The sequence below is a fragment of the Vulpes vulpes genome, chromosome 12, assembly GCF_048418805.1.
Source record: "Vulpes vulpes isolate BD-2025 chromosome 12, VulVul3, whole genome shotgun sequence".
NCBI classification, from domain to species: domain Eukaryota; kingdom Metazoa; phylum Chordata; class Mammalia; order Carnivora; family Canidae; genus Vulpes; species Vulpes vulpes.
In genome coordinates this window covers 17,735,958-17,759,643 of record NC_132791.1, presented here as the reverse complement: position 1 = coordinate 17,759,643, position 23,686 = coordinate 17,735,958, and the positions used below count along the sequence as shown (strand labels likewise).

Here is a 23,686-nt window from a genome sequence, read left to right as displayed (position 1 = left end):
AAACACCAGATGTGCAGGAAGTGAGGCTGACATACTGTTGTCAAATTTTTAAGAACCTAACTTATATTCTTGCCATTCCATTTCTGCACAAAGAGAAGCAGCAGGGATTCCTGCAGGTGACAACAGTATTTCCTTCAAATTGGAGCTTGAATCCATGCACACACTTAGACACTCTTTTGAGGATCCTGAGTTTTTCAGTGTATTGCAGAAGATGATTTGGTCCAGGGCTTATCTTAGGGCAGGTGTAACCAATCAATCATTTTCGACTCTTTTTAAAAATAAAATAAAAACAACAAAATGAAACACCCTCCTTGTGGGCCCAGTTGAACCAATATCTGGTAATCTGGTATGCCTGTCACAAGAAGTTAGCTAAAGAAGAAAAAAGGAAGGGAGGGAGGGAGAAAGAAGGGGGGAGGGAAGGAGGAGGAAATGCTCCTATGGAACAGAGGACCTGACTTCTTGATTAAGGTTATCTGACATAGTTTTATCTGATGTTGAGGAGCATCTGCCAAAGGCAGCAATTTTAGCTCTGATAGAATTGATGCTAAGCTGCTCTTTCTAACAATAATTAGTCAGCAGGTTCAGCTGCTTCTTTTATAGTATTGTTTATTACAAAACATTACAAAAACATTGACAAAACTCAAAATAAAAGAAAGAAAAATCCACCCAAAATCCTGCCATCCTACAAACCAAACTGTTTACATTTTTTTCATGCTCCCTTTTAGTCCCTGTCCATATGCAGACAGAATTTTTACAGTTGTAATCATAGCACAGACACAATGTTGTAGTCAGGTTTGTCTCAATTAGAGTTTTTAAAGCATTTTTCCCATTTACTCCATCATCCTTGGTTCCACTACTAGGAACACTTCACCTCCACCATCCTTACTGACCTCCTGATCCTAAAGAGTGAAGAAGCCTTTAAAAGAATAATAATAGAATTAGGGGAAAGGGCTATTTTTAAATTCCCTGTTTAAGTATGGGGGGGGTCTAGAGTAAAACCTGTGTAGAAAAGATTTCTCTCACCTTTTGTTTGCTCCCATAGCTGGAAATCTTTATGACAGTAATGACATTTCCCCACCGTCAGGCATGTTTTTGTTATCTTAAGAAAGAACCCTTGCAGGTATTTCCTCTTCACCTAGTTTCTTTTGAAGGCCTGCTTTGTATTTAGGACATAGGCATGTACAGACATCTTTTCCTCCATCTGCTATAGGGATTTATGTAACTTGGAATATAAGTGTGGATACTAGATACTGAATCCATATGAACATGAGGTGAAATATTCAACTGTCAAAATGTTGAATACTTGGATGTGTCTTTTTACATTTTCCTTTGCAGCTATGCAGTCCACTGGCTTCCACACCAGGCAGCACCTGAGACTCATCTTGGCCGGAACCGGTAAAAAAAAAAAAAAAAAAAAAAAAATTCCCAGAACTCACCCTTTACTTTGTGAAGCAGACTCTTTTGGGGTAATGGACTGAAGTTTGATAACATCATACACCATAAAAATGTAAAAACCCTCTATTTCTTGGTAGAGGTAGCTCAGATTATCATGAGTTGCGGATTTTTATGAGGATGAAAGGGAAATTAGCTATAAAGATTTGGAGAAGGGATGACAACATGGAAGATGAACGTGGCCAATAGAAGTTTTATTGAATTTTTTTTCTTTGAAGGGCATCTACAGCTACAACGTGGCCAGCTACAACGTGGAATGCTTCTCAAAGGGCACAGTCAGGAGTCGGGCAGCTGCCTCGTCCAGGAACCAGCAAAGTTTCCCTGTGTGGGGCTGGACCAGGGCGGTGGGGAGGGGGTTCTCCTCCTTGTCCTCCAAAATCCGTTTCAGGACAGCAGCCTTGCCTTCTCCAGTTGCCACAAAGATGACAGTTCGGGCCGCATTCAGCACAGGAAGTGTGAGGGTCACGCGCTGTGGTGGTGGCTTTGGGGAATCACTGATGGGGGCAACAATCTTCTCCCGTTCCTGCAGGAGGGCTCAGTCACTTAAGCATCTGACTCTTGATTTCAGCTCAGGTCGTGATCTCAGGGCTGTGAAATTGAGCCCCACATAGACTTCATGCCAAGCATGGAGCCTACTTAAGATTCTCTCTCCCTTTCCCTCTGCCCTACTACCCTCCTGCTGCATACACATGTGCACTTTCTCTCTCTCTTCCTCGAAAGAGAAAAAAAAAAGGAAGGAAGGAAGCAAGGAAGTTAGTTTCTTTCTTTGAGCTAGGTAGATTTAAAATGTAAATTATCTGCTGGAATAATCCTAGCAAGCATCACAAAGTCCCATGTTTTGGTGAGCCAACCCAGCTTCATTTTTCTATACACAATCCTGAAATGCCCAAGGGCCATGGTCACAAAGGAGTAGGTTATCTGTTGGTGACAATGTTGGGGCAGCATGTATCAAATCTTCGGGGGGTTTTTAAATTATAATACTTTGACCCTAGAAAGCTTTCGTTTTTAATTCTATATTATATTCTATATTGTTTTAATTTTTACAAGAATTAATTTTGGAATTACTGGTTGACTTTTTCTTTTTAAGTGAAGAGTGAGTTACACACATGTGTGGACGTTTCAAAAACAGTAATATTATCTATGGCCCAATCAGTGTCCTAGAATCTGACCAATCAAATTGCTAGTCCCTCCTTTTCGAGCAAAGAAGTTAGAAGACAGAAGGACAGGATATTTTCCTCTCTCCCCACATTAGACAAAGAAGGAGAGAAGATTTCCAGGAACAAAAAAAAAAAAAAAAAATCAAGGAAGAGAGGTACTGCATACCCTAGTATGTGCAGAGTTTGTGATTCACCACCCAACTCCTATCTACAAACCAAGGGGCACTTTTGTTTTCTGGGGAAAATTTAGCAATGGAGTTATTTTTGGTTGTCATACCCAGGAGAAGGAAGTACCACTGGTATCTAGTGAGTAGAGGCTAGGGATGCTGCTAAGCATCTTAAAAAGGCACAGAATAGCCCCACCAAAATAAAGAATATCTGGCCCAAAATGTCAACAGTGCCAAGGCTGAGACAGCTGCTGAGTATGAAATGAATAGTAGGTAGAAAATAAATAAACCTGAGAGGCTCATACAAACCAGATCATGAAAGGCCTTGAATTTTGTGTCAGAGAGCTTAGGGTTTTTTTTTTTTTTTTTTGGTTGTTGTTGTTGTTGTTTTTTATTTTTATTTATTTATTTTTTCACTGTGAATGATGCAAAGCCACTGAAATTACCTGATTAAATTTGGTTTTTAAATATATCACTCTGAAGGCATTCTGATGGGTAAACTTGAGGAGGCCACAACTGGAGGCAAAGAAAACCTTTAAGATACTGTTATAAAGGCCCACAGAGAAATGTAAGGGCCTGGGCTAGCACAGTGCCAAGAGGGACCAAGGGAGAGAGGGACAGCATACATGTAGGATGTAAAAGTCAGCAAGTGTTGGGAATTGAATTGGTATGAGATGGGCAGAGAGGATTCCAGAATAACTCCCAGATTTCTCTTTCAGGTTATTGGATGCACAATTGTTAGATAACAGGAAAGGAAGATTTATGGGAGGAAAAAAATAATGTGTCTAGATAAAAGCTTCATGGAGTTATTCTTTGGAGGAGATAAACAGGTAATAGAATCCACTCATTCAACAAATATTTTCATAGCCACCATCTGTAGAAAATAGTTGCTACCCAAAGCTGGTTAGCTCCTTATGCAAGCAAGCTAAGAGTTGAGCCTTAAGTCTTTCAATTTAAGAAGAAATTTGATGTTATTTTGAGGAAGTCTCTAAGAGCCTTAATGGTTCTCTAATTTCAGGAGATGGAGAGTTTTCCTTTTTGAACCTAGAGTCAACTACACTTAGGCTTCATCTTGAGGGAACCATACCTGTGGAGTTAATTAAGGTAAATAGGTTGGCAAAGACTTCAGCCAACTACTCAAGCAAGATCAAAATAATTCTGTCAGCAAAGATTTTCTTCTGGAGCTCCTTTCAGCCTTGAAAGATTAGACTTTTTTTAGAGTTATGAAAAAATGGATTCTGACTATGGAGAATATACTGGAGACAACGAAATGCACGTGATTCTGAATTTCCTCATACTGAAGTGACACCAAAGAAGATAAAGTCCCAAATCCATGTGGTTGGTGTCCCTGAGGAGGAGCACAAAATATTACAGCATATTTTAAGTAATTTAATTTTTGGAAAGGATAAGTTGTTTTTAGAAGAACTGTAACTTAATGAGTCTTTGGAAGACTTGATCTCTTGTTATATTTGAGATAGTATCTTGACAATATGGCCTGGAATTTTTTTTCTTTCTGATTTCTTTTATGAAGCAAGAGATAAAAGAACTTCTTGAATAGTCCAGCAACATAAGTACTATAACCACAGTTTGTTAATATTATAAATAGTTATTTTTTAAGACTTTCAGAACAAAATATGTGCTATAAATTCTTTATCATAAATTTACTTGTTCACTTCAGTTTAACCTTATCCCTAAAATCTCACCAATTGAGTTATGTATAGGGACAGATACAAGGACAATTTTGAAAGTTCAGATTAAGTTTAAGGGAAAAATATTTACTTTCAACCACTCTAAAATATGCAACTCAAGGTTGCAGATAAGCTCCAAAGAGCTAATTCTTCAATCATCAGTAATGCTGCCTCTGCTTGGAAATGTAAGTGGAAGTCCACAGATTTATCCCACAGCCTGCCATTTACCATTATTGGACTATGATTATAAATGAGTTTGACCAGATATTTTCCTCTTTGATTCAGACAGTTATTCCTGGAGAAGTGCCTTAAAAGGAAGGATCTGACAATTGCTGTTTTCTGATAGATGTAGCTCTGGTGGAACTGCTGCCAATCCTGGCATTCAAGTCCCCTGAAATTATGTCAGCTAACGAATACTTAGAAAACATAAAGTTCAGAAGGCTGCCAAATTACCGTATGATTTGAAGTATCAGTATGTACATTGTAGGAAAAACGTATGTGTTAAAACCCAAATCAGCCTTGCCAGGAGCTGGATTAAGCCATAAATTCCATAGCCTATAAATTTAACTTTTACTCAGTAAGTGCCTCCTCTGTGCTGGCCACCATGTGAGTAGTTTTCATGACAAAGTATCTCCATTAATCTCTGCAACAATCCTTTGAAGTAGTCATTGTAGTCTCCCATTTAGAGATGAAGAAGACCTAGAGTCCAAAGTCATCTTCCTAGTCATTGCTGGTCCTGGTCTTTTGACAATAAATCTACCCTTTAGGCATTATACCATTCTCTCTCCTAAAACTCCAATTTCAAGAAATCAAGCTTGGTGTGTCAATCTGAGTTCATCTTTTTCCTTCCCAATTTAGCTCCTTCTGTTGAAAATTCACCATCCCTCTTGTCTCCTGTCCCCATGACCAATCAACTGTCAACTTCTATTAATCCCATCTTCAAAGTCCTTGCTTGTCAGTGTGCTCCATGGGCCAGCATTATTGATATCATTTGGGATCTTGTAATTAATGCAACATCACAGGCCCCACTCAAACCTACCAAACCAGAACTTGCATTTTTATAAGATCCCCAATGATTCATACAATGAAATTTGAAAAGTATGTCTCTAGGAAAGTAGCCCCTCTCCATTCCTGCTACCATCATTATTCACCGGTTCTCAATGTCTCTGATCCAGAGTGTTTAATAACCCCTTAACTAGTCTTCTTCACTTTTGGTCTTTCCCTAATCCTTTATCATCCAATTCCTATTCATAAACCACCACCAAGTTGACTTTTCTAAAGAATAGATTGAGTCAGTCACTTGCTCCTCAGAGCCCATGAAAAGTAATAATAATAATTAACAATGACATACTTTGTGCCACATATTTTATAAGTGCTTTACATAAACTCCTTTATTCTTTACATCAGCTATGAAATTGGTCCTATTATTACCTCCTTTTTCTTTTTCTTTTTCTTTTCCTTTTTTTTTTTTTTACCTCCTTTTTCGAGATGAGAAAACTGAGACTGAGCAAAGTTAAGTAACTTTCCCAAGGTCATGCAGCTAGTAAATAGTAGAAGCAGGGTTAAGGCTCCCCCAGACTCCTAAGCCTGGCTTTGAATGTCCTCCTTAAAAATGAAGGGAGAGTTTTGTTCAAGCATCCACTCTTTGCCAGAAACTTTGCTAGAAATGTCCACTTGACTGTCCCTCACAACAACCCATAGCTAGGTTTTGAGGTTATTATTCCAATTTTTACAGAAAAAAACTAGGAATTAGAGAAAATTGAACCAAAGTTCAGTTAATTCCAGGCCAATATAATTTCTACTATATAGCTCTACATAGAAAATGTTCCCTCTATCTCTGATTGCCCAGATTGTACTATCTTTTAAGACCAGTATAAATCTTATCTGCAAATTTCTCCTTTCCCCTCAAATTTGGAAGTACTCCTACCTTCCTCTGAAAATTTAATATCTCTTTACCTCCTTTTTCCTTTGTTTTTTTTTATGGTTATCTCTGTATATGTATAATGATGTATATCACATGAACATTTCAGAATCCTGAACTCAACTTCCTTTCAGTAACTCTGATTATGGTTCCTGAAGTTTTAGAAGATTAACTTAAGGAGACAAATTAAATTAGAACCACGATATTAATAAAATGTAATATAAATTCATAAACAGAAAAAAATGCAAGTGTGATCACTCAGAATTGAAGTAAGAATTATTATCCTGGATAAGACAGAATTTGAGGAAGAGGTAAAAATTTACATTTACTATTTAATCTCTCCCATAAAATCAAGCAAATCCCTGTTATGAGTTGATTTTCATGCAAGATGTTTTCTGGATTTTCTACCAATTCATCACTTATTTTCTGTCACTTCATTTGCATATTTTTAAAAAGATTTTATTTATTTATTCATGAGAGACACAGAGAGAGAGAGAGATGCAGAGACACGGAGGGAGAAGCAGGCTCCATGCAGAGAACCTGACGTGGGACTTGATCCTGGGACTCCAGGATCATGCCCTGGGCCGAAGGCAGGCACTAAACCACTGAGCCACCCAGAGATCCCCACTTCACTTACATCTTTCATTCTATTTTATTTTTCCTGATGGTGATTACCTGTTATGAACAATCCTTTCAGATAGCTCCATTCTGATAATAATTCTAAAATTATCTCAGTAGAATTCCAACCTTTTCTTACTACCTGATATCAACCATTCCCACAAATAGCCCACTGTAAATTAAAAGTGGTATAAAGAGAAAAGGAGATAAATCTTGGCTAATTTTTTTAAGGACTTCTGTTGTGGTAGTTCCTGTAACACTAAAAATCCATTGGCAAGTAAGTTTAAAAGTTTACCAGCCCATGTTAATTATACTGGATTTTTTTCTAAGTTTATCAGCCCATTATTTTTCCAAGATATATGTCACATACTAGGTTGTCAGCTAAATAATAAAATTTATACATTTTGCTATTAATACTTATTTATCATTATTACTGATACACAATAAAGAGCTCTATAGTCTAGAGCTGAATACAATCTTATAACTCAATAAGTATTATCATATTAGCAGCAACCAAGAAACTTTTATTTCCTCTTTCACTGATGTTGACTTTCAAATCTCAATACAGGTCAGTCTTAATTATTCCAGTAATTCTCTTTTTTTTTAATATATTTCAAAAAGCAGAGCTCTGAAGTATACTTCCAAAGGTGTTCTAAGATTCACTTTAAGAGGGGAATATAGTGTGCAGCTCTGACCTAAATTCTTTCCAAGAAGAGCATCTCACACTGGTTTCCCTATAGGACAAACTGTAAGGTATTTATTTTAAGCCAAAGGAATCCCCAAAAGCCAAAAAAAAAAAAAAATACTTCAGACATATTGCATTTTTTCCTATTCTGTTCAAAAGAGAATTGGAACTAAGTAAAGGTATCACATACAGTGACATAAACTCCAAAAGGCTTTGGAGTTTATATCATTTAATAGCACTAGAATATACATCCCATGAGAAGAGGCACCTTGATTATTTTTGTTTGTTGCAGATTGTCCAGTATCTAGCATAATGCCTACAATTTAATATTTGCCTAATAAATACTTGTTGTGTAAACAAACAAAATACCTTCTTTTCACAGATGAGGACATTGGAAGCCAAGCAGTCAAACGACCTAACGAAAGTCACACAATAACTTTGAAGCTGTCCCAGCCCTAGAACTTCAGTCTACAATCCCTCATTTAGTATCGTTTCCACTGGTTGTAACATAAGCAAATACAGGTGTTGGAGAGTGAGCAAAATGAATAAAAACATGAAAATAAAATAGAAGCCTGAAGACTTTTTTCAAATATCTCATCAGAAGCCAAAAATAAAATTGTAAATAGCATTGGGAAGGAATAACAAAAAAACAAATTTTTAAAATTAAAACTCTTACAAGAGCAAACAAACAAACAAACAAAAGCCCCACCTGTCTGATTGATGGCCAAAACAGCAATTACTGTTTACTGTTTACTGTTTATAGTTTTTTTTAAAAATCAGTTTTTAATAATAGAAAAGTAGACCATATAAGGAAAGCAAGGAAGCTAATAAACATAGCAAGTTAACTATAAACTATAAAACCAAAAACTAAGCCAAAAATAATTTGAGAAATACTTTGAAAAGGACTCCAAAGGCAATAAAACACTTTTTATAACACATTTTTAAAATGGGCTGAAGAATCTGAATAACAATTTCATGATCAGGGTCTAAAAAAGGTACAATTATCGAAAGATCTGATAGCAAATTGGGGAAGTGAATCACTTTCCTTGTCTTCCTGGGGGAAAAAAATGCTAGAATGGAGGTTCTTGAAGCATAAATATGTTTTGAAACATACAAGTCAGGCCTACTATATTAAAGAGTGGCAAATGTAAATGAATGAACAGGAAAGAGGCAAAGAGGTTTTAATGTATGTAAAGTACATATTTATGCAACTGAGGATATATCAGGACACCATCCTACCCAGAGAAAGGATACAGAAATTCCCTGAAGGGCACTGTCTTGATGTGATGCTGCAACCAAAAATTCTACTAAAATACTGCTAAAAAGTATCAAATAGAGGAAAACAGGCATAAAACTCACCTACTTTTATTTAAAACTGTGGCTTATCCATGCTGGAATAAAACATACATTACTGACTATTGGTGTTAATATAATAGGGGGTGCCTGAGTGGTTTAGTCAGTTAAGTGTCTGTCTTCAGCTCAGGTCATGATCTCAGTGTCCTAGGATTGAGCCCCACATCAGGCTCCATGCTCAGTGGGGAATTTGCTTCTCCCTCTCTCTCTGTCCCTTCCCTCTGCTTGTACTTTTCTCTCTCTCAGGTAAAAAAATAAAATCTTTTTTAAAAAGAATAATATGGGGGGATCCCTGGGTGGCGCAGCGGTTTAGCGCCTGCCTTTGGCCCAGGGCGCGATCCTGGAGACCCGGGATCGAATCCCACGTCAGGCTCCCGGTGCATGGAGCCTGCTTCTCCCTCTGCCTGTGTCTCTGCCTCTCTCTCTCTCTCTGTGACTATCATAAATAAATAAAAAATTTAAAAAAAAAAAAAAGAATAATATGGGCTTCCTGTGTGGCTCAGTGGTTGAGTGTCTGCCTTTGGCTCAGGGCGTGATCCCGGGGTCCCAGGATCAAGTCCCACATCGGACTCTCTGCATGGGGCCTGCTTCTCCTCCCTTTTCCTAGGTCCCTGCCTCTCTCTGTGTGTCTCTCATGAATAAATAAATAAAATCTTTTAAAAGAAAAGAATAATATAATAGAACTGGATTGGAAAAAAAAAGAGGGATTCATGGTCAAGGAGACTATGGAACTAACTATCAAGGCAAAGTTTATGCTCTTGAGAGTTGTACTTAACCTAGGAATTCTTCAATCTCTCTGAACAGTCTATTCCAGTATGTACATGTGGCTACCATTTTACTAAGCACTTAATCATGTACCAAGGATTGTGCTAATCAATTTATAACCATTAAATTCGTAATAAATGTATATCTCAAATTTATATCTCATTTAAACCTCAAAATAATATGAACATGTAAGTATTATTATCCCCACTTTATAGATAAATAGACTGAAGTTTAGATAAATAATTTGTCCTTTTCACACCACAGATAAAGCCTGGATATGAATTGTGATGATCAGACCTCTATATCAAGGTTTTATCCAACTTTCCCTCAGCAGATTTGCACAAATCTTGCTAACATCATGCAGCCTGCTCCTGTGCTCTCCTGCAGATGGCCTAATCCAGTGTGCCCTTGGCAGGAGTCCAGCTCAAATGGTTCCACAAAAAAGGCATGTGCAAATAGCCCCAGCAGCAGCCAACAGCACTCTGAAGTGATTCCTGCCCTAGGGAGAGGTGAAGATAACCACTCACAACAGTTTGTGGCTCTAGCAGTGGGCTGGGAGCAGACATCTGGGCTGACAACAGGCACCACTCATCGCAAAATTCTCCCATGGGAAAACACAGTGAGAGCACCCTGCAAGTATGGAAAACACAGTTCTTAGAAATACCTGGTCTGACCCAACTCAAGTCCAAGAAGGCCACAGACTGACCCATTAACAAGACAGGGACCAAACACTGCCCATAACAGCCAAAGAGAGCCATTTTGCAGAAGACTTGAAGTCCCAAGTTCTTGTGAACAGGGAACATTACACTACAGGGCACTACAGGACCACTTCTCCATAAGGTCACTACTTGCAAAAGCAGGAGATGTAGCTGGTTTTCCTAACACATAAAACAGACATAAAGAGTTAGACAAAATAAGAAGACAGAGGAATATGCTTCAAATGAAAGAACAGGAGTAAATCACAGCAAGAAAGCTAAAGGAAACAAAGGTAAATAATATGCCTGATAGAGAATTTAAAGTAATGGTCATAAAAATACTCACTGGAGTTGAGAAAAGTGGAAGACCACAGCGAGACCCATAACCAAGAGAAAGAAAACATAAAAAAGAACCAATCAGGGGTGCCTGGGTGGCTCAGTTCGTTAAGCATCCAACTCTTGGTTTTGGCTCAGGTTGTAATGTCAGGGTCATGCAATCAAGCCCCACATTGGGCTCCATGATCAGTGGGAAGGCTGCTTGAGATTCTCTCCTTCTGCTCCTCCTCCCACTTGCATTCTTTCTCTCTTTAAAAAAAAAAAGAACCAATCAGAGATGAAGAACTCAATAGTAAAAATCAAAATACACTATAGGGAATAAATAGTAGACTACAGGAAGCAGAATAACATGTTGATCAGAGACCTGGAGAACATAGTAATGGAAAACAAGCAAGCTGAACAGGAGAAAGAAAAAAGATTAATTAAAAAAAGAGAGAGAATAGATTAAGGGAACTCAGCGACACCATCAAATGTAAAAATATTCACATTATAAGGACCCAATAAGGAGAAGAAAGAGAAAGGGGAGAGCAGAAAATGTATTTGAAGAAATAATAGCTAAAAACTTCCCAAATCTGGGGGAAAAAAACAGAAATCCAGATCCAGGAGACAGAGAGAGCCCCCAACAAAATCAACCCAAAGAAGTCCACACCAAGACATAGAGTCATTAAAATAGCAAAAAAGTAGTAAAGAAGAGAGAATTTTAAAAGCAGCAAGAGAGGGATCCCTGGGTGGCTCAGCGGTTTGGCACCTGCCTTTGGCCCAGGGTGTGATCCTGGATACCCGGGATCGAGTCCCACATTGGGCTCCCTGCATGGAGCCTGCTTCTCCCTCTGTCTGTGTCTCTGCCTCTCTCTCTCTCTCTCTCTATCATGAATAAATAAATAAAATCTTAAAAAATAAAAAATAAAAAAATAAAAGCAGCAAGAGGAAAGAAAACAGGTACATATAAGGGAAACCAAATAAGGCTATCAGATGATTTTTCAGCAAAACTTTGTAGGCCAGAAGGGAGTGGCATTATATATTCAAAGTGTTGAATGAAAAAACCTGCAATGAAGAATGCTTTACCCAACAAGGCTATCATTCAGAATAAAAGGAGAGATAAAGAATTTCTTAGACAAACAATAGTTAAAGGAATTCATTACCATTAAGTCAGTCTTACAAGAAATGTTAAAGGGGATTCTTTGAGTGAAAAGGAAAGAGGATCAAGAAAAGTAGGAACCACAAAAGGAGCAAAATTAAATATATCTATTAAGTATATCCTTGACCCAGTCAAAGGATTCTCAAATAAAAGAATGTAATGTATGATACTATATACCTAAAAAATGGGATGAAAGAAGTAAAAATGAAGTGCTTTTAGAATGGGTACAAACTCAAGTAACCATCAACATAATACAGACTAGTATTTACACAAGATGTTATATATAAACTACATATATAAAGGTAACTACAAATTAAAAAAAAACAGTAATAGATATTCAAAATATAAAGAAAAGGAATCCAAGTATATCACTAAAGAAAGCCAGCAAACCATGATAGAAGAGAGCAAGAGAAGAAAGGAATGGAGAAGAACCACAAAAACAATCATAAAACAAGTAACAAAATGGCAATAAGTACATACCTATCAATAATCACTATGAATATAAATGGACTAAATGCTCTACTCAAAAGACAAAGGGTGATGAAATGGATAAAAGAAGACTCATCTATATGCTGCCTATAAGAAATTCATTTCAGGGGATCCCTGGGTGGCGCAGCGGTTTAGCGCCTGCCTTTGGCCCAGGGCCGATCCTGGAGACCCGGGATCGAATCCCATGTCGGTCTCCCAGTGCTTGGAGCCTGCTTCTCCCTCTGCCTGTGTCTCTGCCCCTCTCTCTCACTGTGTGCCTATCATAAATAAAAAAAATAAAGAGTTGTTTAAAAAAAAAAAGAAATTCATTTCAGGCCTAAAGACACATGCAGATTGGCACTGAACAGCAACCACTGTGAAAACCAGACTTTACTTGTTTCCACACCTTGATTCCCTTATTCTGGAACCATGTCTGAAAAATGTGATATGGCTGAGGTTGAGAAATTTGATAGAAGTTTAAGAAGACAGAAACTCAAGAGAAAAAATCCACTGCCTTCAAAAGAAACAATTGAACAAGAAAAGCAAACAGGCAAATTGTAATTAGGTATGCACAGCCAATATGCACTGTATTTTCCACAAGCATTGTTTTCTTATTTTACTTCATGTAAATGGAATTGTATAGAAATCCAAGGTACCAATATTTATATTGGACAAAATAGACTTTAAAACAAAGAATGTAACAAGAAACAAAGAAGGACACTACATAATCATAAAGGGAATAATCCAACAATAAGATATAACAATTGTAAAAATGCACCCAGCATTGGAGAACCTAAATACATAAAGCACATATTAACAAACATGAAGGAAATAAGTGACAGAAATATAATAATTGTAGAGGACTTTTACACCTCTTTACAATGATGGATAGATCATTCAAACAGAAAAACAACAAGGAAAGAGTGGCTTTGAATGACACATTGGACCAGATGGATCTAACAGATATAGTGAGAACGTTCCATCTTACAACAGTGGCACACACATTATTTTCAAGTATACATAGAACATTCTCCAGAATAGATCATATGTTAGGCCAAAAAACAAACCTTAACAAACTCAAAAAGACCGAATTCATACCATGCATCTTCACCAACCACAACATTATGCAACTAGAAATCAACCACAGGAAAAAATCTAGAAGAACACAAATACATGGAGGTTAAATAACATATTATTAAACAATATATGGATCAACCAAGAAATGAAAGAGGAACTACATGGAGACAAATGAAAATGAAAACTCAAAGTTCCAAAACCCTTGATATGCAGCAAAAGCTGTTCTAGGAGGAAAGTTTATAGCAATATAGGTCTACCTCAACAAGTAAGAAAAATCTCAAAGAAACTTACACCTAAATAACCCTAACTTGTACTTAAAGGAGCTACAGAAAGAACAAACAAAAACAAAAATCAGTATAATAAAGGAAATATTAAACCAGTAAAGCAGAAGTGAACAAAATAGAAACTAAAGAAATACTTGAAGAGCTGAATGAAAACAGAGGCTAATTCTCTGAAAAATCAACAGAATTGATAAACCTTTAGCCAGATTCATAAAAAAAAAAGAAAGAAAGTGGGCTCAAATAAAATCAGAAATGAAAGAGGAGAAATAACAACTGATACCACAGAAATAAAAAGGATTTTAAGAAAATATTATGAAAAACTATATGCCAACAAATTGGACAATCTAGAGAAACGGTTAAATTACTAGAAACAGGGCAGCCCGGGTGGCTCAGAGGTTTAGCACCGCCTTCGGCCCAGGGCGTGATCCTGGAGACCCGGGACCAAGTCCCACATCGTGCTCCCGCATGGAGCCTGCTTCTCCCTCTGCCTGTGCCTCTGTCTCTCTCTCTGTGTCTCTCTCATGAATAAATAAATAAAATCTTTTAAAAAATTACTAGAAACATATAGCCCTCCAAAACTGAATCCAGAAGAATAGACAATTTGAACAAACTGATTACCAAAAATGACATTGAATCAGTAATCAAAAAATTCCCAACAAACCAAAGTCCAGGATGAGATGGCTTCACAGGTGAATTCTATCAAACATTTAAGAAAAAATTAATATCTATTCTTCCCAAAATATTCCAAAAAATAGAAGAGGAAAGAAAGCTTCCAAATTCATTTTAGAAGCCAGCATTACACTGATACCAAAACAAGATAAAGTCATCACCAAAAAACAGAACTACAGGCCAATATACTTGATGAATATAAATATAGAAATCCTCCACAAAATATTAACAAACTGAATCAAACAATATACTAAAAAATCATTCACCACAATCAACTAGGATTTATTCCTGGCTTGCAAGGGTGATTCAATATTTGCAAATCAATCAATTTGATACACCACATCAACAAGAAAAAGGATAAAAACCATACAATCATTTCAATAGATACATAAAAAGCATTTGACAAAGCACAACATCAATTCATGATAAAAAATCTCAACAAAGTAGATTTTGAGGGAACATCTCTCAACATAATAAAGGCCATATATGAAAAACCCACAGCTAACATTATCCTTAATGGGCAAAAACTGAAAGCTTTTCCCATAAGATCAGGAACAAGACAAGGACGTCTGCTCTCACCACTTTTATTCAACATAGTACTGGAAGTCCTAGCCACAGAAATCAAACAAGAAGAAATAAAAGGCATCCAAATTGGTACAAAACAAGTAAAACTTTCACTATTTGCAGAAATACAGAAAACTCTAAAGGCTCCATCAAAAAACTACTAGAACTAATAAATGAATTCAGTGTACAAAGTCAACATACAGAAATCTGTTGCATTTCTATACACTAATAATGAAGCAGCAGAAAGAGAAATTAAGAAAACAATCTCACATATAAATGCACCAAAAAATAATAAAATACCTAATAATAAACTTAACTAAGAAGGTGGAAGACTTGTACTCTGAAAACTATAAAACATTAATGAAATAAATCAAATATGACACAAAGAAATGGAAAGACATTCTATGATCAGGGATAGGAAGAACAAATGTTAAAATGTCTATAGTACCCTAAGCAATCTATATATTTAATGTAATCCCTATCAAAATACCAACAGCATTTGTCACAGAATTAGAACAAATAATCCTAAAATTTGTATGGAATCACTAAAGACCCCAACTAGCCAAAGCAATCTTGAAAAAGAACAAAACGCAATCCTGGATTTCAAGATATACCACAATGCTATAGTAATCAAAGTAGTATGTCCTAAAACAAAAATAGACACATAGATCAATAGAAGAGAATAGAGACCCCAGAAATAAACCCATGACTATATGGTCAATTAATCTTTGACAAAGGGGGCAAAAATATACAATGGGGAAAAGATACTCTCTTCAACAAACGGTGTTGGAAAAACTGGACAGCTACATGCAAAAGAATGAAGCTGGATCACTTTCTAACACCATACACAAAAATAAACTCAACCAAGACCACTTTCTAACACCATATACAAAAATAAATTCAAAACGGGTTAAAGACCTAACTGTGAGAGCTGAAACCATAAAAACTTTATAAGAAAGTACAAGTAGTAATTTCTTTGACATCAGCTGTAGCAACATTTTTATAGTTATGTCTCCAGAGGCAAGGGAAACAAAAGCAAAAACAAACTATTAGAACTACATCAAAATAAAAAGCTTCTGCAAAAGAAAACAAAGCTGCTGCAAAGGATAGAGAAAAAAAAAAGCAACAAAACTACAACCTACTGAATGGGAGAAGATATTTTCAAATGATATATCTGATTAGGTGTTAGAACCCAAAATAAAGAACTTACAGTACTCAACACCAAAAAAACAAATAATCCAATTAAAAATGGCTAGAAGGCAGGGCACATGGGTGGTTCAGTTGACTGAGCATCCAACGTCTTGATCTCGGCTCAGGTCTTGATCTCAGGGTCATGAGCTGAAATCCCAGGTTGGGCTCCATGCTGGGCATGGAGCTTACCAAAAAAAAAAAAAAAAAAAAAAAAGTTAGAAAACACAAACAATTTTCTCCAATGAAGACATCCAGATGGCGAATAGGAACATGAAAAGATGCTCAATATCATTAATTATCAGAAAAATGCAATCAAAACCACAATGAGACATAACCTCACACCTGTCGGAATGACTAAACTCAAAAACACAAGAAACAACAAGAGTTAGCAAGGATGCAGAGAAAAAAGAACCCTCCTGCACTGTTGGTGGGAATGCAAACTGGTGCAGCCACTGTGGAATACACTATGAAATTTCCTCAAAAAATTAAAAATAGAATTAACATACGATCCAGTAATTCTACTACTAGGATTTACCCAAAGAATATGAAAACACTAATTTGAAAAGATATATGCACCCTGTTTACTGCAGCACTATTTACAACAGCCAGATTATGGAAGCAGCCCAAGTGTCCATCGATAAATGAATGGATAAAGATGTAGTATAGAGGTACCTGGGTGGCTCAGTCAGTTAAGCATCTGACTCTTGGATTTCAGCTCAGGTCATGATCTCAGGGTCATGACATTGAGCCCCATGCCAGGCTCCACATTGGTCAGGGAGTCTGCTTAAGATTTTCTCTCTCCTTTTTCCTTTCTCTCCACTGCTCACAAACTCTCTCTCTCTCTCAAAAAAAAAAAAAAAAAAAAAAAAAAAAAATATATATATATATATATATATATATATATATATATATATATATATTATTCAGTCATGAAAAAGAATGGAATCTTGCCAATTGCAACAAAATGAATGGATCCAGATGGCATGATGCTAAATGAAATAAGTCAATCAAAGAAAGACAAATACCATATGATTTCATTCATATGTGGAATTTAAGAAACAAAACAAATGAACAAAGAAAAAAAATAGACAAACAAACAAACACCCCAGACTTCTAAATATAGAGAACAAACTGATGGTTACCAGGGGAGAGGCAGGTAGGGGGACGGGTGAAACAGGTGAAGGGGATTAAGAGTACACTTATGGTCATAAGCACTAAGTAATGTACAGAAGTGTTGAATTGTACACCTGAAACTAATATAACACTGTATGTTAATTATACTGGAATTAAGAATAAATTAATTAAAAAATATTAACTACCATGTTATACTGCCTTCCCCATCCTTAATCCTACCCATTCATTTTGTTTCCTTTGAGTGTGACTGAATTGGTTTGCCTGAACCACACCATGATATAACAAATTAAACAGTTCTAATTCTAAAGTATGACCAGGAGGAACTGTGTCTTCCTTGACTTTGCATCCCCAAAGCCTGCATCCCCATGTCTTATACCATGTTCAGTAGGTGTTTGGTGAATTGAAATCAGATGGATAGAAACAATGCATACTGTAGTAATACAGCAACTTCCTGTGTCTGGATACACAAAGCCTGTACATTAAAAACTGAGGCTTAAAGGACTGTACAAGATAAAGGTTAGACTTCTCTACAATGGATGCATTGGCTGTGACATAAACAGACAGCTGTAGTAGTAATAGTAGTAGTGGTGGTAGTAGTAGTAGTAGTAGTAGTAGTAGTAGTAGTAGTACAAGATCAGTGGGTCACAGAAAATCAGTGCACTGGGCAGAGTTTCAGGTTGCAAACAATAAAGCCAACCCTGGCTAATTAAGAATGAATAAATTGGGGATCCCTGGGTGGCGCAGCGGTTTGGCGCCTGCCTTTGGCCCAGGGCGCGATCCTGGAGACCCGGGATCGAATCCCACGTCGGGCTCCCGGTGCATGGAGCCTGCTTCTCCCTCTGCCTGTGTCTCTGCCTCTCTCTCTCTCTCTGTGTGTGACTATCATAAAAAAAAAAAAAAGAATGAATAAATTGAAAGCTATTGGATAATTCATAGAATCAACACAAAGACTGAAGGACTAGGCTCAAATATCAGCAAAAAAACAGGAAAATATGGGTAACCAGAACCAGTGCCAAAGCCACATGTCGGGAATAGCCTGATTAGGTGCTAAGCCACAACCAATGATCGCTGGATGGCACAACTAGAATGCCACCACCTGCAGCTTAGAGACCTCAGCTAAAACTGTGGGCACAACCACTGCTGGCTGCCAGATGCCACAGGCACCACCCACCACCACAAGAAATTCTAAACTGACCCTGCTTCTTCAGGTAACTCACCACAGATTCCAATTCTTGAGCAGGAGACTCTATTGCAACTGAAGCTAGCCAGCCCTAAACTCAAGCTGTAAGGAAGAAAACAATCACACTTGTTGGCCTCTACCATGAGGTGGACCCTGCTCCTCCCCAAGTCTCAAACAAGATTCCACAAACATAAGAAGTGAATTTGAATGTGGGTGACCACAATAAAAAGAAAAGATATGTATTTACTACAAAATTATAATCTGAGAAAGAGATCTACAACTAGATTAGGACTGACCTCCTAGCTAAGGGGATCTCCAAAATCTAATAAGGGGAACAAACGAAAAACAAACAAATGAACGACCAAACAAACCCTGTGAGTGAATTGTTTCTCGAGTAGAATGCAATCCTGGAAAAGGGAACATGAACTGTATCAGTGCTAAAGAGGAACATCACTACAGGTGTCCCATGAAGACAGGCACATTTTACACATCATAAATTGGCAATTATGGTTTTGCTCCCTTCAAAGTCCTTGAAGTCATGACATTCCAGTTGCCATTATTTCCTACCATCCCTGTTGCAGACATTTGCTGATTACTTCCTCGTAGGCTGCAGTGATGCTTCTGATGCCCTTCATAATAATGATGATGATCTCTCCTCTTCACCACCTCCATTTTGAGAGAATTTCCAGAAGTCCTACTGGACTGCTGCTTTACACCATCTATATACTTAATCAGATCAACCAATACAGAAAATTAGCACATTGTATGTCCAGTGTAATACCAACACTTCCACTTGCACACTTTTATCAGTCCCTAAGCACCAAAGCTATTTATCAGAATGAAACAGAGAACACAGTAGAAAGAACAAGCAAACAGGGTGGTGAGTTCCACTCCACAGGCTCTTAGCCTTTGATGGATCCCAATATGCTGCACTCCATCTAAGTTAAAAGAACTGTATTACCATAGTGTCCAGCATACTTTGCATATACTATCTATATACTTCTTTGTTTGTTTCCATTGCACTCTGTGGTCTGGATGCCCCTGCCCTGACTGACCCTGTTCATTTCAAGGGCCAGGAAAGCTCAGACTCATCATCCTCCCTATAATATGTCCAAGTTCCCAGACAAACTTCAGCTTCTGACTTTTGGTTACCTTCTTTCAGAAAGTGGTCATCCTCAGTTTAGGAAACCAAAAATATTCCATCCATGACCCCTCTCCATTAAGATTACATCTATCAGGCAGGTATCAATCAGGAAAACAAGACCATTCTAAGCATTGAAGAAGAAATTCAATACAGAGAATTGGTCATACAAGTAACAGAAGAGCCCATAAGTCAAACAGCACAGTGAAGAAATTCAAGAGCTTAGCAACAAGAAGCCACTACCACCCCTAGGCTGGAGGGACAAAAGGAGGAGGTAGTAATATGGGTGCCCAGAGTTTAGGGTCACTGGGGAAGGCAGGGACCATGGCAGACATGTCTGAGGAGAACTAGAGTCACAGAGAAGATGAAGATGCCAACGATAGCACAGAAGAGGAAAAACACCCTGGGCTCTCCTTTTTTCCTGCTCTTCTATGGCCTATCTGTGCCTTCCACGTCTAACCTAGATGGTTATAACCCAGCTGACAGAGGAGCCTGAGAAAAAGATGGTGTGGAGTCAGGCCCATTGTGACAGAGTAAATCAGGGAAAGGCCAAGGAATCCATCTGAGAGCAAATAGATAATGGACAGCACAAGCTTCAGAATTCAAATTACATTTGTTAGAGGATTATTTAATTTCTAGAACTAAATGAATTTATATGTATTAATGAATATATAGTATTTTAATATAAAAAATATTTGAGGGGGTGCCTGGGTAGAACAGTTGATTAAGCACTGGACTCCTGGGGGAACCTGGGTGGCTCAGTTCCTTAAGTATCTGCCTTCGGCTCAGGTCATGATCCCAGGCTCCTGGATCAGGCCCTGGGATGGAGCCCTGCTACCAACTCCCTGCTCAGGAGGAAGTCTGCTTCTCCCTTTTTCTCCCTCTGCCACTTTCTCATGCTCTCTCTCTCATTCTCTCTCAAAGAAATAATAAATAAAATCTTTAAAAAAAAAAAAAAGCACTGGACTTTTGGTTTTGGATCAGGTGGTAATCTCAGGGTTGTGAGATTGAGCCCCACATGCCACTCCACACTCAGCAAGGAATGTGCTTGAGATTCTCTCTCTCCCTCTCCCTCTGCCCCTTCCCATCCCTACCCCCACACTATCTAATAAATAAATAACTCTTTAAAAACATACATTTCTGAGATAATCATCACTATTTCAAATCACAGTTTGATGCAGCCTTAAATAAAGTGTGCCTATATATTGTTTGTAATTTATTATGTGGTGGTAATACATTTATGTTTAAGCAGGTTGTTTAATGAACTGTATATAATCCATTTAGTAATACATAATCAGCTCTCATTAATATCGTTGACGCCCTTTTCTTCATTTTGCTATTTATTTTTTCTATTATGTTAGCCTGAAAACTTTCAAACAGAAAAATTGAAAGAACTCTATGTTGAACATCCATACACATACCAACTGAATTTTATAATTAACATTTTGCCATGTTTGCTTTATCACATATCTACTCATCTTTGCACCTGTCTACCCATTCATCAATCTATCTCTTTTTTTGTTTTGTCTTAAAGTTTTTATGCTAATTCCAATTAACACAGTGTTACATTAGTTTAGGTATAAAATACAGTGATTCAACACTTCCATACATCACTCAGTGCTCATCACAACAAGTTCACTCCTTATTCCCCATCACCTATTTCACTCATCCCCCGACTGATCTCCCCTCTGGTAACTTAGTTTGTTCTCTATAGCTAAAAGTTTGTTGCTTGATTTATCTCTCTCTCTTTTTTCCCTTTGCTCATTTGTTTTGTTTCTTAAATTCTATATAGGAGTGAGATCATATGGAATTTCTCTTTCTCTGACTTATTTCCCATAGCTTTATACTCTCTAGCTCTATCCATGTTGTTGCAAATGGCAAGATTTCATTCCTTTTTATAGCTGAATAATATATATACATATATAAACAATGGGATATTATTCAGCCACAAACATATATGTGTGTGTGTGTGTGTGTGTGTGTGTGTGTAATATATACCACTTCTTTATCCATTCATTAATTGATCGACACTTGGGCTGCTTCCATAATTTGACTATTGTAAATAATGCTGCTATAGAGATAGGGGTTCATGTATGCTTTTGAATTAGTGTTCTTGTATTCTTTGGGTAAATACTCAGTAGTGTGATTGTTAGTAGTGTGATCCTAGGATAGTTCTATTTTTATATTTTTGAGGAACCTCTATATTGTTTTCCATAGTGGCTTCCTCAGTGTGCATTTCTATCAACAGAACAAGAGGGTTCTTTTTTCTCCACATCCTCACCAACACCTGTTTCTTGTGCTATTGGTATTAGCCATTCTAACAGGTGTCAGATGAGGGGATATCTCATTGTAGTTTTGAATTACATTTCCCTGATGATAAGTGATGATGAACATCTTTTCATGTGTTTGTTGGCCATATGGATGGATATTTTCTTTGGAGAAATATCTGTGCATGTCTTCTGCCCCTTCTTAATTAGATTATTTGTTTTTTTGGTATTGAGTAGTACAAGTTCTTTATATATTTTGGAGACTAACCTTTTATTGGATGTGTCATTTGAAAATATTTTCTTGCATTCAGTAGATTACCTTTTAGGTTTTTTTTGTTTGTTTGTTTGTTTTTTTACTGTTTCCTTCTCTGTGCAGAAGCTTCTAATTTTGATGAAGTCCCTATAGCTTATTCTTGCTTTTCTTTCCCTTGCCTCAGGAGACACATCTAGAAAAAAGTTTCTATGGCTGGTATCAGAGAAGATACTGTCTATGTTCTCCTCTAGGATTTTTGTGGTTTCAACTCTCACATTTAGGTCTTTAATTCATTTTGAGTTTATTTTCATGTATGGTATAATAAAGTGGTCCAGTTTCTTTTGCATGTTGCTGTCCAGTTTTCCCAACACCATTAGTTGAAGAGACTGTCTTTTTCCTATTGAATATTCTTTCCTGCTTTGTTGAAGATTAATTGATCATAGAGTTGTGGGTTTATTTCTGGATTTCCTTTTCTGTTCCATCGGTCTATGTTTCTATTCTTGTGCCAGTACCATTCTATTTTGATAACTACAACCCTGTAGTATATCTTGAAGTCTGGAACTGTGATGCCTCCAGCTTTTCTTTTCTTTTTTAAGATTGCTTTGGCTAGTTGGGGTCTTTTGTGCTTCCATACAAATTTTAGAATTGTTTGTTTAGTGCTGTGAAAAATGCTGTCGGTATTTTGATAGGGATTATATTAAATGTATAGATTGCTTTGGGTGCTATAGACATTTTAACATTTGTTCTTCCTATCCACGATCATAGAATGTCTTTCCATTTCTTTGTGTCATCTTCAATTTCTTTCATAAGTGCTTTAAAGTTTTCAGAGTACAGGTCTTTCAATTCTATGGTTAGGTATATTTCTAGGCATCTTATGATTTGGGGTGAAATTGCAAATAGGATTGTTTTCTTAATTTCTCTTTCTGCTGTTTCATTATTAGTGTATAGAAATGCAACAGATTTCTGTATATTGATTTTGTATCCTGTGACTAAATAGCTTTTTGGTGGAGCCTTTAGGGTTTTCTATATACTGTAACATGTCATCTGAAAACAGTGAAAGTTTTACTTGTTCTTTACCAATTTGGGTGCCTTTTACTTCTTGATGTTTGATTTCTGTGGCTAAGACCTCCAGTGCTTCTGTCATTGGAGGTCTTGTTCCTGATCTTATGGGAAAAGCTTTCAGTTTTTCCCCATTAAGAATGATGTTAGCTGTGGGTTTTTCATATATGGCCTTTATTATGTTGAGGCATGTTCCCTCAAAACCTACTTTGTTGAGGATTTTTATCATGAATGGATGTTGTACTTTGTCAAATGCTTTTTCTGCATCTATTGAAATAATCACATGGTTCTTGTCTTTTCTCTTATTGATGTGATGTATCATGTTGATTGATTTGTGGATATTGAACCACCCTTGCAACCCAGGAATAAATCCCACTTGATGGAGGTGAATGATGTTTCTTATGTATTGGACTAGATTTGCTAGTAT

The 23,686-nt window shown here is 37.1% G+C and overlaps 1 protein-coding gene and 1 long non-coding RNA gene across 2 annotated transcripts in view; one reads left to right on the top strand and one right to left on the bottom strand.

The window, feature by feature from the left end:
• LOC112930874 (uncharacterized) overlaps nucleotides 1-23,686 on the bottom strand; it is a 184,115-nt gene that overhangs the window by 91,697 nt on the left and 68,732 nt on the right. The gene's annotated exons all lie outside the window — the stretch shown is intronic.
• Nucleotides 12,873-13,004, top strand: LOC112930883 (thymosin beta-4-like). The gene has a single exon (XM_072731385.1). The coding sequence runs from the start codon at nucleotides 12,873-12,875 to the stop codon at nucleotides 13,002-13,004; it is 132 nt and encodes a 43-aa protein (XP_072587486.1).

Excerpts from the sequence above, each read along its gene's own strand:
- LOC112930883 (XM_072731385.1), top strand. The coding sequence starts at position 12,873 with ATGTCTGAAAAATGTGATATGGCTGAGGTTGAGAAATTTGATAGAAGT.